Source organism: Eretmochelys imbricata, chromosome 17 (assembly GCF_965152235.1).
Source record: "Eretmochelys imbricata isolate rEreImb1 chromosome 17, rEreImb1.hap1, whole genome shotgun sequence".
NCBI classification, from domain to species: Eukaryota; Metazoa; Chordata; order Testudines; family Cheloniidae; genus Eretmochelys; species Eretmochelys imbricata.
Window position 1 is genome coordinate 7,670,411 of NC_135588.1, and position 17,489 is coordinate 7,687,899.

The 17,489-nt window shown below is 47.2% G+C and overlaps 1 protein-coding gene across 9 annotated transcripts in view; it reads left to right on the forward strand.

The window, feature by feature from the left end:
• The first annotated feature begins 2,153 nt into the window (after positions 1 to 2,153).
• The window catches only part of AATF (apoptosis antagonizing transcription factor), a 117,499-nt gene continuing 102,163 nt past the window's right edge, over positions 2,154 to 17,489 (forward strand). For 8 of the 9 annotated variants that reach the window (XR_013348255.1, XR_013348256.1, XR_013348259.1 and 5 more), the window contains exons 1-4: positions 2,177 to 2,289; positions 8,639 to 8,830; positions 10,196 to 10,600; positions 11,996 to 12,133. Coding sequence is in view for 2 of the 9 variants with exons in the window: in XM_077836630.1 (XP_077692756.1) it covers positions 2,205 to 2,289; positions 8,639 to 8,830; positions 10,196 to 10,600; positions 11,996 to 12,133 (820 nt within the window). In the remaining 7 variants the exon portion in view is untranslated. Of the gene's footprint in view, positions 2,290 to 8,638; positions 8,831 to 10,195; positions 10,601 to 11,995; positions 12,134 to 17,489 lie in introns of all 9 variants that reach the window. The other variant, XM_077836631.1, reaches the window with a different exon arrangement.

Here is a 17,489-nt window from a genome sequence, read left to right on the forward strand (position 1 = left end):
TCATAATTCTTAGCTCTTTATAGAGCTGGGTTATTATAGAGTGCTTCTCAGCATCAGAGCACCTTCCAATATTAATTAATTCTCATAACCCCTCTGGGGCTATCTTTGGTTCATTATTCCCATTTTACTGATGGAGGAACTGAGGGAGAGAGGCAGGTTAAGTGACTTGCACCATCTTAGACAGTAAGTCTGAGTCAGAGCTAGAACTTGCTCAGAACTTCCCAGTTTTTGTTTGCTTATGCTGTTCGTGTACAATTATGATAACTTGACAGTGGTTCCTGTTTATTAGATAGTAACCATATTCTGTGGTACATGAACTCAGAAGTCAAAGGCCAATGTGTTTATATCAAACATGGGGCCTTATCCTGCAACTCTTAGATGAATTCACTCCATGGGACTGTTGTGTGAATAAGGGTTGTAGGATTGAGTGCAATATTAGCCCAGGACATAACTATTATTGAATTAACAGGAACTGACCTTGAGTTCAACTTCCAAATGGAAAAAGCAAGACCATTTTTTTTTAAAATAATTGGTTTTATAAGAATGGCTGCTGCAAGTTCCTTCTCCACTTCATCGAAGTGTTAATTACACTGGGCCAGATTCTCAGCTAATGTAAATTGAAGTCAATGGAGCTCTGAGAATTTACCCAAGATGAGAATCTGGCCCATTGCACAGGAACACATTTGTGCAAGCATCTGCACACACAAAAGGTAGAACCCTATTTACCTAAATGGAAGAGGTACCATGGAATTTAGCTGGAGAACAGATTTTGTTTTTCATAAAAGTGATGTATGTGAGGGATACATAACCTAAATAAGGAGAATATGTGTGTGCTGGGGGGAAGAAGGTTTACAGAAAACACCAGAAAAACATACTCTTTACATAGGTTTACATACATGCTTAGACAATCATACATTCCTTCACCTCCACCCACACATCCTCCTCCCCCGAGTTAATGCTTGCACTGATCCCCCATTATATGTCACGTGTTCGTTACCCTCACCCCAACATACCCTCTCACGTACCAGGCCCTGCCTCACCCCACTTATCTGTACAAAAGTCCCATCTACTCAGCCTCTCCTTACACCCTCACCCCCACAACCCCTTTTCACTACCCTTATATACCCACCCATAACCTCCCCACCACACCCACTTACCCTCCCCTTACACCCTTTCCCCCCCTTATACCTATGGGCCCCACTCCCCCATCCCTCCTTATATCAACACCCCCCTCATCTCTCCTTATACTGATACTCCCTTACATCCACCCCCTTTGCTTCACCTGATACCCACACCCCATCCGTCCCCCCTTATACCCACAGCCTTTCACCTCACCCCCACATGCCACCATCCCCCCTTACACCCACCCCCTCCATCCCCCCTTATACCCACACCCCACCATCCCCACTTACACCCACCCCTTCACCTCACCCCCTTCACTTCACCCCCACACCCCTCCATCCCCTCTTACATCCACCCCCTCCAATACCCACCCCTTCCCTCACCTGATACCCACACCCCACCATCCCCACTTACACCCACCCCTTCACCTCACCCCCACACCCAACCATCCCCCCTTACACCCACACCCCCTTCACTTCACCTCACCCCCACACCCCCTTCAACCTCCCTATAACCACAGATCCCTCCCCTCCTGCTGATACCCCTAGATACCCAGCCCCTCCAACCCCCTTATACCAACACCCCCCACCTCACCTCTCCTTATACGGATACCCCCTTACACCCCCACCCCTTCACATCCCCTGATACCCACACCCCATCGTCCCCCCTTGTACCCACAGCCTTTCACCTCACCCCCACACGCCACCATCCCCCCTTACACCCACCCCCTCTTCAACCCCCCTATAACCACAGATCCCTCCCCTCCTGCTGATACCCCCTTATACCCACACCATCTTTAAGCCCCCTGTAGCCCCCCCCCAGTCCCTTCACCTCACCTGATGCCCACTCCCCTCCTGATGCCCCCCCCATACCTACACCCACACCCCCTCCACCTCCTCACCAACCCCCCCCCCCCAGTGGTGGCCCCCATCGCTCCTTAAACCCACATCCTCCTCCCCCGCCCGCTCCCCAATGACCCCCCCGCCCGCTGACCCTTTGCCCGCCCCGCCCCGCCCCGCCTGGCGGAGCCCCCCCCCGGAAGCGCGGCCCGCTCCGAGCCCCCGGCGCGGCGGCCAGGGAAGATGGCGGCGCCCTTGGCGCAGCAGCTGGAGCAGCTGCTCAACCCCCTGCCCCGCCCGGCCGACCCCGAGGACGACCCGGAGGAAGGTGAGGGGCGCCGGGGGGGACGGGACCCTGGGCCTGGCGGGGCGCGGGGGAGCGGCCGGCGGCGCCGGGCCCGGCCGGGCCCCCACGTGGGCGCCTCATGGAGAGGAGGCGGCGGCGGCGCACAGAGCCCCCTGCACGTCCGATACCCCCCCCAGCGCCGCGTGTCCCCCCCCCGGGGCAGTGACTGGGGGCTGCCCCCGATAACCCCCCCCAGCGCCGCGTGTCCCCCCCCCGGGCAGCGACTGGGGGCTGCCCCCGATAACCCCCCCCCCAGCGCCGCGTGTCCCCCCCCCCGGGCAGCGACTGGGGGCTGCCCCCGATAACCCCCCTCGCCAGCGCCGCGTGTCCCCCCCCCCGATAACCCCCACACCCAGCGCCGCGTGTCCCCCTTCCCCCGGGCAGCGACTGGGGGCTGCCCCCGATAACCCCCCCCAGCGGCGCGTGTTCCCCCCCCCCGGGCAGCGACTGGGGGCTGCCCCCGATAACCCCCCCCAGCGGCGCGTGTTCCCCCCCCCCGGGCAGCGACTGGGGGCTGCCCCCGATAACCCCCCCCAGCGCCGCGTGTCCCCCCCCCGGGCAGTGACTGGGGGCTGCCCCCGATAACCCCCCCGCCAGCGCTGCGTGACCCCCCCCCAGCACCGCGTGTCCCCCCCCCGGCAGCGACTGGGGGCTGCCCCCGATAACCCCCACACCCAGTGCCGCGTGACCCCCCCCCCAGCACCGCATGTCCCCCCCCCCGGCAGCGACTGGGGGCTACCCCCAATAACCCCCCCCAGCGCCGTATGGTCCCCCCCCCGGGGCAGCAACTGGGGGCTGCCCCCCAATACTTTCCAGTGCCGCGTGTCCCCACCGGGCAGCGACAGGAGGCTGCCCCCCACCAGTATTTCCCCCCAATGCTGTGTGCTTCCCCCCACCCCCTCCCGCGGGCAGCGACTGGGGGCCTTCTTTCCCTCAACTCCTCTCCCTTCCCTGGGGCAGAGACTGGGGGCTGCTCCCTCCCTTGGCACCTACCGGAGAACCTCAGAGTTACGAACGGACCAGCCAACCACACGCCTCATTTGGAACCGGAAGGGCACAATCAGGCAGCAGCAGAGACAAAAAAGCAAATACAGCACAGTACTGTGTTAAACCTAAGCTACTTAAAAAACAAAGGGAAAGCAGCATTTTGCTTCTGCGTAGTAAAGTTTTGAAGCTGTATGAAGTTGATGTTCAGTTGTGAACTTTTGAAAGAACCACCACCATGTTTTGTTCAGAGTTTCTAACCTTTCCGAGTTACGAACAACCTCCATTCCCAAGGTGTTCGTAACTCTGAGGGTCTGCTGTACCGTACCTCCATGAGTGTGCGCTTTCCTGGTTTCCACTGTGGGCATTCGTGTGGCCTGTGTAATCACTTGGTCAATATATTTCGATGCTGGTTTACCTTGATCCATCCATAGCTCAGCACCTGTGTGAAGCTTCCCCGTCCTTGGGAGTCTCCCATATAAATCACTGGGGCGCTGGGTGGCAGCGTGGCAGTTGCTGGTCTTCATCATCTCATTTGGGTGGAGCTGGATCTATATCTCACTGCTCCTGCTATGCTAGCGATTGTGTTGAGTGATGCCTCTGAAGCATCCCAGCAAGGACTGTCGCTCTTTACTGCTTAAAATTTACCCCGTCCCCCCGCATATGAGTTTGCTGTGAACTACTGTATTGTTGTTTTAATTCGTATCAGAAATGCATTATCACAAAATTTAGAGACTACTGTTGGGGAAATTAATGACCCAGCATTTTAAGCTTCCCGACCCAATAATTTTCATGTGCCCCTCAGTTTCTCTCTCTCTCTCCATGTGTCCCACATTTGGCCAATTTGGCTGTACTGGTATGGGATGAATTGATTGCTGTAGTCACTATTCCCTACTAAGCAGGGCCTTGGGAATGTATCATGGGCTCCTGTTGTTTGCATTGGGTCCAAAAGGGGTGCTGGCTCAGAGCTTAGAAAATGTAGTGAACACCTAATGTCTCACAGATTAAACCAATCAGCCAAAGGCTGCTACAGATACGAGGGAGGTGTACCAGTGAGGTCCTGGGGCAACGGTAAAAAATTTACTGCCCCCCAACTTACCTGCTGGGAAAAGGGAGGGACTTTGATTTCTGCCATCGTGCTGTGTCCAGATTGTGCCTGGGGGCTCCATCTGTTATCCTTTGGCTAGTCGTGTCTGATGATTTTAAAGGCTCCATATGCTGTCTAAAAGGGCCTATGTCTTTCCAGCCTATCCCAGGGCTGCATGTTGTTGGTCCTCTCTTCTGTTCTTCTCCGAGCCTCCATTTTTGAATCCTTCCCTCCTGTGAATAGCCCCAGCGTCTGCTTCTGCTGTCGCTTTTACCAAGAAGTAGGGCAATTAAATGCTCACAGCCTTCTGTATATCAGCAGCAACACTGACCAGAGGCCTTGTTAATTTCGTTTTGCTGACTGTGAAAATGTGTGTCGCTGTAGATGCCCTGTCCGCGCACTTAGACCTGCTCTACGCTTAAAAGTTTTGCCGGCATAACTGTCAGTTAGGAGTGTGGAAAAATGCCACCCTTAACTGACATAATAGCTATGTCAGTCAACAAACACCCTGGTATACATGCAGAAAAGTCATTTTGCCAGCCTAGCTTATTTCATTTGGAGAGCTGATGTTGCTTTGTCTCCCTGAGGAGGATTTGCCAGTATAGCCTACCAGCAAACTCTCTATAGTGTAGACAAGGCCTTGGGAAGAAGGGTACTGCATCGATTCTTCACACTTAATTCTCAATTGGAAGGTTTCCTTTGGAGCGGGAAGGGATAGAAATGTAGTTTTTATTTAAAATAAAGCTTAAATTCAACAGCAGTTACTGGCAGTTATAATTATTTGTTATTGTTTATCTGTTTTGTGTTTAGGGGTCTCCAACAAGGATCAGGGTTCCATTATGCTAATTCTAAAAAAAAGTCCCTGCCAGGAAGAACGTATGGTGTTACACGTAATGTGGATATAAGAAACTAAAGGGGTTGGAGGAAGCAAGGAGGACAAGTTACCTGGTAACAACCATGTCTAGCATGTTCAGTAGCAGTCAGAGCACACCAGCTTTCCAGGCTGCTGTTTATCATACTAGATGTGATTGTTCATTGTTTGTTCATTGTTTTCTCCTGGCCACTGGCAAGTGGATTTTTTTTATCTAGCCCTTTGCTAGCTGAATTGCAAATTTTTAGAAATTGGTTTCTCCTTCCATGACATGTAGTGGCAATGTCCTTTTTGTCGTTTTTAGACCGATACCTGCCATTTTTTTACTGCTTTGGACTTCACACATTCATCCCATCACACCAGTGCAGGGTGCCTCCAATGGACCAAAATAAATAAAATAAAATTAACAAAGCAAGGACACTAAACTCTTCTTCAGGGCTTGTCTGCATTACACAATTTTATTGTGTTCAGGCTTGATTATGAAGAGTTGAGTGAGCTGTCACAATACGGAACGGAATTTGCCCTGGTTTACACTGACTGGGCAGTCATGGTGGTCAGCATTGCGTCAGCTAACTCGACTCTATACAACTGTGTGTGAACATAAGATAGACAAGAACTCATTAACCAGACGTGGTTGACATGTTACGTTTTCTTGATGTTAAAGAATTTTTTGGCTTTGAGCCTTTTTGTGTGTGTGTGTGTCTAATAGCAGCTCTCAGATGCACATGGGTTGGGAATCAAGATTGTGACCCATGGAGTCCTACAGGGCAGTCTGAAGCCGCTCTATTTATCTAGTCTCTCCTCTCAAGCACCTACCACCCTGGTGCTGGATCTCTTACCCTCTTCTTGTAAGTGCAGGGTGATGACAGAGGTGATCAGCTGCAGGTTTTGTTGCTTATGAATTCAACAAGCAATTTCTGTTTCATCTTTAAAGGAAACTAGGAGTACAGAAAAGTATGATGGCTGTGTATTTATGGCTTAGTGGATAGAGAACTGGCCTGGGAGTTGGGAGACATGGGTTCTGCTACTACTCACTGTATGACCTGTGAGCAAATCATGGGTCCCCAGCCTGGGGTCTCCCACCCCTCTTCTGTCTTGTCTGTTTATGCAGGCTGCTCAGTCAGGGTGGAGACTCTTGCTATGTGTCTGCACAGCACTCAGCACAATGGGAACCCCCTCTTAGTTGGAGCTTCTAAATGCTACTGTAACAGAAATAGTTAATAATCTGGATTCTTAAATGTGATTTAGATGCAGCCATCGGGTTCCTGGTCACTTGACAAGGTGGCCCTCATTTTTGCAGAAATGTCTGACTTGCTTTACATAGTCAATACATAATGCCTGCTTTAAAGATATCAACCAGCAAGTTATGTAACCTGTTGCGTTGCATATACTGTGCGTTGGTCTCCATTGTGAGCAATATGTGGGTGAAATTCATTTAATTGCGAAGTTACCCCTGCACTGTGTCTTGAGGCGTTTGAGGAGCTGTGTGCTAGTGTGAATTTCTATACTATGGTTACGTCTACATTAGAGACCCTTACAGCCGCACAGCTGTACCACTGCGAGGTCTCCTGTGTAGCAGCTCTGTGCCAATGGGAAAGTGCTCTCCCATCAACATAATTAGCCACCCGCAGCAAGCGGCGGTAGCAGCTCTCCTGTCCACATAGCGTTGTGCACACCTTTACTTATGCTGGCAAAACTTATGTTGCTCAGGGGGGTGTTTTTTTCACACCCCTGCATGATCTATGTTTTACCCACCTCAGTGGTAGTGACCTAAATGAGAAGCTTGCAGAACTTGCTTTCCTTATGTTTTCTAGAGAACAATGACTTTCCAGCCAAGTGGGTTATGGGAAGCTCCTGATTTCCCTTTCACCATTTTGCAGTTCAGTGCCTGCTTGAGAATAAGACATTTTATCCCCTGTGAGTTGTTGTTTTCTCTCCCCTTAAGTAAATAGTTTACATAAATGGGGCATTAACATTCTCAAACACACATTAAAAAAGCACTTAGCGATGTTCAGCCAATCAGATCACTCAATTGGCTGAACAATCCTAACCCTATAATTTTGCAGAGGGTGCCTTGCGCATGAATGAAAATAGAGAAGAGAACCTGTTAAATAATGATCCACGTTTGCTGGAATAAACCATTTCCCCGTTTCTGAAGAATGGAGATGGGGGAAAGAGAACAGTCATTGTAATAAAGTTGTTTTCTATATTTAGACAATTACAGCATTTAGTTATTTAAGTGTCTTATAAATTTATCAAGAGCCCAGAGGGTATCCGAGTTACGAGTTGTTGTCTTTTCATTTGCAAGCGCAGAATGAAACCCCTCCAGCTTTGCTGAATCTTCTAGCCAGTTGGTCAGACTTCTCAGGAGGACCCTATTATTCAGGGACCCCCCAAAGTGGGACTGAGCAGACATATTCTATGCGGTGCTTAATGGGTCTATCTAATATGGACAAGGGGGTGAATATAGGCCAGTGTTCATGTAACAAAATGAACTAGATAAAATTATTTTGGTGTTTGATAATGAACATATGGAGAGCCTCTTGGAGTGACAGGATACTTTGCTCTAGTTAAAAGTGCTGCACTTCACTGACCTATAGAACCAAACCAAAATTGTTCAGGAGAAGCCTAGGTTATAATTGGAGGCACGTTTGGAGTTAGTCAATTTATAAAACTTTCAGCCATGTTCTTCCCAAGATTTTGATGGTGCTGGAAGGGGGAATAGGGGCTTTAAACCATAGAAAAGTCTCAGTGATTTCCTTTTTGAAACATAGATGCCTTTGGAACAATTTCTACTCCTTGTTGATGACCCAAACTGTTGTAACCTGATCTGAATATACTGCCTCACTCTCCTCTGCTGGGTGGGATCAGACTTGCGTTCAGGGTATGTAACTGGTTGGCCTTTAGAAGCTGGCCTCCAGAGGATAGAAGTCGATCTGTGTTAATATGCTCTTTCCAAAATTGGATGAATCTGACCAGGTTTTTTTGAAGCACCTAAAGCTTGGCCTTGGTCCCTGAAGAGGTTTACGACCCTTTTGGTGAACCTAGGAGAAGCCTGTCCAGGGGTGGACAGAGCCAGATAGGTATTGATGAGGTTTGATTCCAAAAATGAAGCTTGTGGGCTGTGTGTGCCCAGGGGACTCCCTGAACAGCTCAGTTCTATACAACTCCTAATATGACTTGTCCTTTAGCTCATGGGTTAGAGGCCAGTGTATGCGGAATGCAAGGTCCCTAGTTCTAGTCCCCTGGATCCAAGGAGGATATAGATATTATTTAAGCCCAGTCTGCTTTCTGGCAGTCCTAGATAGAATCGCTCTCCTGTCTCCCAAGTCTGAGTTCTGCTCTTAGTTTGAAACCCTGCACTATTAACCCCCCTCTTGTCTTCACAGCCACTGCTGCTAGGGTGATTGACAAGTTCGATGAGGGCGGAACTGAAGATGACATCCTTGCCGTCGGCAATATACGTAAACGAGCCTCCGCCTCCCTCTTAGAAGCTGATAAGAGGTACAGCGGCAGAGCTGTATCTCGCCAGGCCTTGCAGGAAGAGCGATGGGGAGAGTCTCTGCCTGGAGCTGCATTTGGTGAGAAATTCTGTTTCTTTCCCTGACTTTCCACGGCGCCCCACCCTCCTCCTGCACCCCGTAAACTGCTTCCTGATCCCCCAACCCTAAACTGTGAACTACAGGCAGTAAGTGGAATGCTCTTACATGGCATCGTGATAGGAGTCCCAGCTCAGCAGTGTTTAAGTCTCATTGACTTCATGAGCTTAAAGTTAAGCGTGGCTTCTTAAGTGCTGTGCTGAATCATAGCCTTATGCATTAGCTCCTGGGAAAGGGAAGCCTCCAGGACCGTAACTGCTCCCTGTGGATGAAGGAAGGGCAGTGACTAAATCTCAGGTACAAAAAGTACAGCCAGGTTAAATTACCTGGCAAGGAAAGTGACGTGAACTCCGTGTGGCATGGGAGAACTAGCTGCCATCTTTAAATTGTCAGCTCTTGGGAATTTGTAGCTGCTTAGTGTTTATGTACAATTTCTCATTATAAAGACACGTACTAAAGCATGAGCACCTGGTTTGCTTACCATTGCTTCATTATTAAATGGGAAAGGCTGTCAGCTAATCAATGGATGTGATAATTGTTGTTGGAGTGACTGTTACTGCAGAAAAGCATGAACTGAGGCTTCAGTTTGCCAACGTATCCTCATAAGCCCCTTGGTTAGCCTAAGGAAGGAGCAAAATTGTGCCTAGAATTATCCCTAGTGGACTACAGATCTAAACCAGGCCAGATCACCAACTGGATGCTGATTTTTTAGGGTGTGATTTAGTCGCGGGTATTTTTAGTAAAAGTCACGGACAGGTCACAGGCAATAACCAAAAAGTCACGGCCAGTGACCTGACCGTGACTTTTACTGAAAATACCTGTAACTAAATCTTACTTGCTGGGGCGGCAGGGTGTGATCCAGCGGACGCTGCTGTTCCTGGGGGTGGGGGGCAGCCCGGGGCCCCGCCGCCGCTGCTGCTCTGGGCCGGGGCCTGCCACCGCTGCTCCTCTGGGACGGGGGAAACCTGGGGCCCCCCCGCTCCTCCAGGCCGGGGCCCCCCCACCTCTGATGCTTCTCTGGGCAGGGGCAGCCTGTGGCACCATGGCTGCTCCCAGACCTCTGCTCCAGAGCAGCTCCCAGGGCCAGTTGCCTGGGACCAGCTGGCTGGGGCTGCCGGAGCAGCAGCCGGTCCCAGGACTGCCCCCGCTGCTCGGGCGGCCGTGGGGTGAGCCGCCTCAGCCGCTGCAGCTGCGGAAGTCCCCCCGGAAAGTCACAGAATCCATGACTTCTGTGACCCCTGTGAAAGATTTGCAGCCTTACTGATAATGGATATTACAGAGTTGCAGCCATACTTTGTGATTAAATAACTTTGTTGAAATATCCCCTTTTCTAATTATCGGATGAAGAAACGTCGTCTGAGAGAGACCTTGACAGTGGAGATCTGGAGGAAGAATTGGATGAGGACATTCTAGATGCTACAGCTGATCAGGACGATGAGCACAGCAGTGCTCAGGGTGACTTGGGAAGCGACCCAGAGGAGGGGAGAGAAACATCTGCCGAGCTCCAAACACCGAAGTTTAGTTTCCAGAGCATCCGTGACTTTGAGAAATTTATGGAAGGGATGGATGATGTGGGGAGCAGTGAAGAGGAGGATGAAGAAAAAGGGAGCAATGAAGAAGAATCTGGGGATGCAAGTGAGGAGGACGCGGCAGATGCCAAAAAGAGCGATGATGATGGGGGGGTGGTGACCTTCTCTAAAGAAAAAGTGTCTGAAGAAGTAGAAAAAGGAAAAGCTGTGAAAAACCAAATAGGTTTGTACATGGAATTTGCTTTGTATTTTGATGAGTCTTACGCCTTGTCTATGCTACAGAAATGAACTGTGCTAAGACCTGTTTTAAGCCATTTGCATGTTGCAGCACGCACTGGAGTAGTTTTAGGAGTTTACAGCAAGTGTCCTACCAGCTGTGCTCCATAGACTGTGGCCTGGTCTGTGCTGCAGAATTAAACTAGTACTTTGTCAGTAATTGGTTTAGTTGAGCCAGTGCTGAGCATTGTTATGATACCAATGTAAACAAGGACTTACTGCACTGTATGTGTTGATCGGGGACTCAGACACTAGTCTGTGTTTTGGTGTGCTTTAGTACAGGGGTTCTTAACCTTTTCCTTTCTGAGGCCCCTCCAACATGCTGTAAAAATTCCATTGCCCATCTGTGCCACAAAAGCTGTTTTTCTGCATGTAAAAGCCAGGACTAGCGTTAGGGGATAGCAAGCAGGGCAATTGCCCGGGGCCCCATGAAACTAAGTTGCTCAGGCTTCAGCTTCAGCCCCAGGCTTTGGCTTTCTGCCCTGGGCCCCCACAAATCTAATGCTGGCCCTGCTCAGCGGACCCCCTGAAACCTGCTTGCGGCCCCCCAGTGGGCCCTGGACCCCAGTTGCTTTAGTAATCCATCCCAGTGTGTTGGCTGGGGAGGAGGTGCCAGTTTTCTATGCCCTTGTGAGCTCCATCCTCCAGAGTGAAGATTTTGGGTTTAATGGGGATATAATTATGGATTACAATGGAAACTAAACATCCTCCTCACTTCCTTTAGGAGGAGTTTTTTCTAAAGTTGATGTACATGATGATTAAATGTTTTCTCTTGGTGGTCCTTCGTTAGCCTGTATGACTAGTTGTCTTTGCTAACCCAGAAGCTTCTAGGTTGGTGATGACAACCCATCAGTGCAGGCGTTAACCATGACATGGTGACTGTTTGCTCCCACCTTGTGGGGATTCTTCAGTTAATCCCCTGTCCCCATCACTGGACCCATCTTCCCTGCAGTCCAGATTTTGCTCTGCGTGGCATGATCTACTGTGTGCCAGCTGAATTGGTGACGCGTGCCATTCCTTGCTGTTTGGCATTTGTTGTGTCAAACAGTGGAGCTGTGTGCACCTTTGCTTTGGCAGTTCTACGATTTGAATTTCTCTTGTGAATTTTAACAGAAGCCTCGAGAAGCTTTTAGGCAACTACTATCTAGTTGTCCCATTAAATAATGAGTCTCCGTTTGCAAAGTGTTGTTGCAAAAGGAAAGTGCTGCTGGGGAAGGAGAGCAAAGAGAAGTGGCTGATGCTTTCTGGTTCAGAGTCTTTGGGAGGCAGGGGTCACAGGAAAGTGAGTGAATAAATGCTTTGGAATATGAAATTCATTTTTTGTTTCCACTGTGTTTTAAAGCCCTGTGGGACCAGCTGTTAGAAGGGAGAATCAAACTGCAGAAAGCGCTCCTGACGGCCAACCAGCTTCCACAGCCAGATACGTTCCCGGCATTTAAAAAGGAAGGTGGGCGAGAGTTTGCCAGCGCACTCAAGAACAGTAAGTAGTTTTAAGTCTGCCTGCTTCGGTGTCAAAAATACAGACCCTGCTCTCAGGGAGACCCAGGTTCTGTACTCAGTTGCGGGCTGGCAGAGGCTGGGAGTGGCTATGGAGCCAATGTCTTCAGCCTCTGAGACAGGGATTTGTGCCTTGTGATAGGAACCCTTGTGGTTACTGTAATTAGGGATCAGGTTTAACAGGCTCAGGTGACGGTCCCATCCAAGTCTACTTTGGCTGAATGGCAAGACATTGATGTGCGAGGGGAAGGACCGTGGAGATACAGACACCTGTCATGTAAATCGTATGTTTTATTATTATTTATTTGTGTGGTGGTAGCCCCTAGGAGCCCTTGTTACGGACCAGGACCCCATTGTGCTTGGTGCTGCACAAGCACAGAACAAAGGCAGTCCCTGCCTCAAAGAGCTCCCAGTCTAAGTAAATCTGTGCCCTTATCCATATGTATTGGGCCAAGTTCGGTTCTGGTGGTGGCTACTTGTCCTATCTTAGCACCACGACGCCTCAGCTGAGCTTGTGGCCACACTGACTCCAGTGCATTCCCACCAGAGTTCAGTGTGGACCTGGAGTCTGAATGAATTGTTTTTTTCTTGTTGAACATCAGAAGTGATTGGTTATCAGTTCGGTGTATTGCCAGTCTGCTGCGTTCTATGTGATCCGTCCTCAGCATAGGATACCTTCGGAAAATGGGTTGATTCCTCTTTCTGTTCTGAGTCCCTAGGCAGCACTGCAGCATGCTGAGAGGCAGAGGGTCACCAAACCATGAGACTCTCTATACCCTAGTTTAATGCTGCACACGGGGTAAGATCTCAAAGAGAAAGTCTGTGTTGCCAGGTGCCTGCTGTCCAACTGGACAGTAAGCGTCCATTCAGTTAGGAGACTGATTCATCTATTTAACAAACAAAAAAACCCCCACAACAACAAAACAGTAGTACTGTTAATGATACTGGTCAGGTAAGGCCTACAGTGGGTTCTCTAAGAGATGGCAAATATAATGCGCAAAACGCACTTAGTAAACACTATGCGCTCAGAACTCATTTCCATTGACTTCCGTGGGCTTTGGATCAGGCTTTTGTTTCCTAATTAGTAAATGAAATAAAAAATCATCAAACCTGTTCAATTGTTCAATACAAGAAAGGAAAGTGGGTTTCTGCAGTATTTTTATGTCCTAGTGATCAAAATGTTGGCAAAAATAATGAAGTGCATACACAGTAGAATATTCTTCTGGAACTTTAAATGATGATGATGTGTGCACCAAGTCATTTAAAAACTCACTGAGAAAGTTGTTTCTTTAGCTCAAAATTCTTTCTTCTCAACACCCTGATTCTGGATATTTTTCAGCTTCTAGACCCTTACAGTTCATCAAAGAAAACACCCAATTATAAAGCAGTACCTTTATATCTCCACTTCTGCAGATCCCAGCCAGCCCTTTGGTACTGGTCCTGTGTCCAGTCTAATCTTGAAAGGTGCCTATTTTCATGTTCAGTTGAATGTGCGGCTGTAATGATGTGAGAACCCTGTGAGGTTTTGGCTTAAAGTGGCAGAATCTGGTTCATGAACTTTTTGGCACCGTCAAATCTGAGCCTAAATCCTGACCCTGAGTTGGCCTTTGACCGAACCTAATAGCCCATCTTAAACCTAATCCAGATCTGAACAAATTAACTCCTCATCACATCTCTACTCGTAGCAGGTGAGGAACTTTATATTTCCAAGTTAGCTCTGCTGCTTTAAGTAAAGTGATTGAAGTGTGTGTGTGGGGGGAGGCAAACTCCCAATAATACTAAGCTGACCTTTTAGTGAAATGCATGTTATTAATGTATTTAATGAGATGCATTACCAACTGCAGCAAGCACCGTGTTTCGTTACAGGTCTAAAATGCAATATCATTAAAGACCTTTAACAGAAACAAAGGTTGACATTTTGATATTTCCCATAAGCAAAATACATCCAAGCACATGGAATATAATATAGTATAAGTACAGTATAGGGGAGATGTTAATTTTTTAGTTGTCCGGGAATGTTAAAAGAAAATCCACTGTTTAATAACTGCTTTGTGATTTCTCTCTCCTCTCTCACCCCTTTTTCATAATCTGGCTAGGAGGGGTTGCAATACTGTAGATTTACATTCCTGATGTCTTACATTCACTTTTGTGCTGTATTTAATGTGTGAAAACACCAAGAAAAGAGAGGACTTGAGTGCTGCCAGGGAATATAGCTGGGGCTAATGGGAAGATATTAGCAAAGGGAAAATTTAGATTGACTCTCAAGAAATGCTTTGTAACAAGGGTGCTATTGGGGTTAAAAACGTAATAAGGCTCAAAGAGGGATTGGGCGCCAATATGGTTAACGAGGTAATACTAACAAAGTGTGGAAGTGATAGAAAATCTTATGCCTCATGGCTAAAGACAATCTCTAACTACTAGAATGAGACCCCGATCTGGTTACTGTGGGGTTTTGTGCACCTTCTTCTGAAGCACCTACTGCTGGCTGCTGTTGGGGACAGGACTGAAAAAGATGGACCACAGGTCTGATCCAGTCTGGCAGTTCCTAGCTTTATTAGATTGTGGAATGGTCTTTTATGGGAAGTACTAGAAACTCCATCACCGGGGCCTCTGAAAGGTAGCCTGAGAATGTATTGTGGGGAACAATTCTGCACTGGTTCTAAGGGGATGGACTGGATAATCTCGTAGATCTTTTTCATCTCTAGGGTCTATCAAATAGGTAAACCTGGTGCATTGTCAAGGGATCCAGTATTTGGTATTTTTGCTTGTTAAAGCATCTGTGGCCGAGGTCATGTCATGTTTATCCGTTAATCTCTTCAGGGCAGGGAACTTGATCTATGTTAGTAAAGCACTGTATGAATTTATGGTGCCATGTAATTGATTTTTAACAATATTGAGTTCAGGAACTTTCTCATTAAATCATCTCTTGTTTAGTGTTTTCTAATATTGTTCTTTTAAAGGACAAAGATTAAATTCCATTTCTCTTAATGTAATTTGCAATGAACATAGGATATTTTACAATGCAAATGTTCCATTTTTCCTTTTTAAAATGTGGTGCACGGTGTTGGCCTGTGTCTTGCTGATGTTGTCACGACTGTGCAAAGGTGCTTTTGCCAATTTTTAATTTAGGACGTGTAAAACAAACTTGCTCTGTTTGTGGCCTACATCTTCTAACTGGCCAGAGCGGCAAAGTTGGTACTAAATAATATTAGTGGCTTTTCATCTTGGTTGATTTCTAAGCAGTTGACATATGTAGCTCACTGACACACAAGCTGTACCCAGCAATCGCTCTTGTAATGTCAGTTTAATACCTGATACGTCCCTTGTCATCAGCCTATATCCTGCCCTTTTATGGGGATGGATAGTGTGATGCAATGGTCTTTCTCATCTCTAACTACTACAGTATAATCCCTGTGGATTAGCATGGTTCGAGAAGTTACTTAATTATTATGCCTTTTGTGAGGTTGGTCCAATGTGTCATACTTCTAAAATGTAAGTGTTCTCGTGCTTCAAATTCTTGTTCACCAGAAGGGTTTGGCTTTTGAAGCTCTGGAGAGTGAAAGCCAATGGCTTTGCAGAGTTATCAAGCCATCTAAGCCCACGTTAGCTGTAATATCCATACACAACATGTATATCTTTTTTTGTTTGCAAGGTGGCTTTTGACTTGCGGTTGTTGCTACAAGGTTCTCCAGTAAGAACTGTGGCTTCTGCTTTAATGATTGGGTGAGCCTTTGAATCCCAAAGGATTTCACAAAAAGATGTGATCTGTTGTGTTAAACAGTAAAGAGCCATCTCCCCGTCACTTTGCTGTGTTGGGCATTGTGAGAATGAATCAGAGCTCTCGTTCTGTACATCTGATTTGTGACTAGTCAATAAAGCCAGAGCTTCATCATGTGGGCAACCTCTGAACTGTATTACATTCTTGCTTATGGAGCTTTTGTGTTTGTGGTAATTTGGATGTGACCTTTCAAGCCGGTAGACAACACCTGGTGAAATTCAAAAGACATTGCCCACTGTGATTATAAAAAACTGCCTCTTGAGTTGATGCAGAATGGGCCTAATTTCATTTATGACAGCCAGCTTATTTTAGTATAAATCAGGGTCTAATAAAAGTCCCAATTATGAGCTAATCAAAGGGTTTAATGTTGGAATAGAAGCAAAAATGGCTTCTATGTGAACAAGCCTTTTATTCTTTTTTAAATTGGTCTAGTGGGCTGGGTGTAAGGCTGTGGAGTTCTGACTTCTCACCCCAACGCTGCCACTGATTCATGATGTAGCCTTGGGTAGGTCACTTAACCTCTCCTTGTTTCCCCAACCAGAAGACTCTATAAGAATTTTTACATATGGGTGTTTTGAGGATTAAAGTACTTAATGGCCATTTGAAGGTGGGAAAGAACTTTGTAAATACTAAGTATTAATATTATTGCATTCTGTCATCCCGTGGGACACTCCAGTCTTAAGAGCCAAGATTTTGGATGCAGAAAATGGCATTGAAATGATAGTCAAAACAACACTGTTTTGGATTGGATTATGTTCTTCTTAGGGATGGATGAGCCACACACACCCTTCTCTCCAAATTAGTGAAAGAAATCCATTGTTACTCTGTTTTCTTTAAAGTCAGATACATGTGGCCTTTTTTGTAAAAGGAAAAATAAATGGTTTGGCGCTTCAAGTAGCTTGAAGCGATTGGGTAAAAAAATATCAAACTCTATTTAGTATCCTACCCAATTGGACACTCAGAGGAGCTTTCTGCCCCCAACGACACAACGAGCCATTGAAAGTGAACGGGAGTTGAGTGTCTAACTTTGTTTTTTAGGTGCCTGTAGAAAAATCTGTCCCTTAATATTTTAATTCATGTTTTATGTGATAGCTTTTCCTGAGTGTATCCATTGCTTGTAGTATTCCATGCCTCCTTTCTGCCCAGAGAAAGAATGAACATTTTGGATGGATAAATAATCTACATTCGCCAGTATGACACATCCCTCTTGAGACAACTTTCTCTCCATTATGGCTGAATGTGATGGTACAATTCTATTAGGGATTTGGGGTAATAGTATTAAAGAGCCTGTGGTAAAGTGTCAGCTGTAAGATTTGTTTGTGGTGTTAAAGCCAAATCCAAGGCAAAAATATCAGTGTCTTGCAGTTTCCAAATTAGGACTGCAAGTGGAGAGGTTTTTAAACTCTTTTTTTTTTTTTTTTTTGGTAAGCAATCTAGCGGGGCTTGGACATTCTCAGATGCCTGCGATCTCAGTTTCTGGTGGATGATTTACTGCAAAATTGCTTATAAATTGAAGTAGAAAATGTTTTGCAGACCTGGCAGCTTTCAAGCTTCACACCCA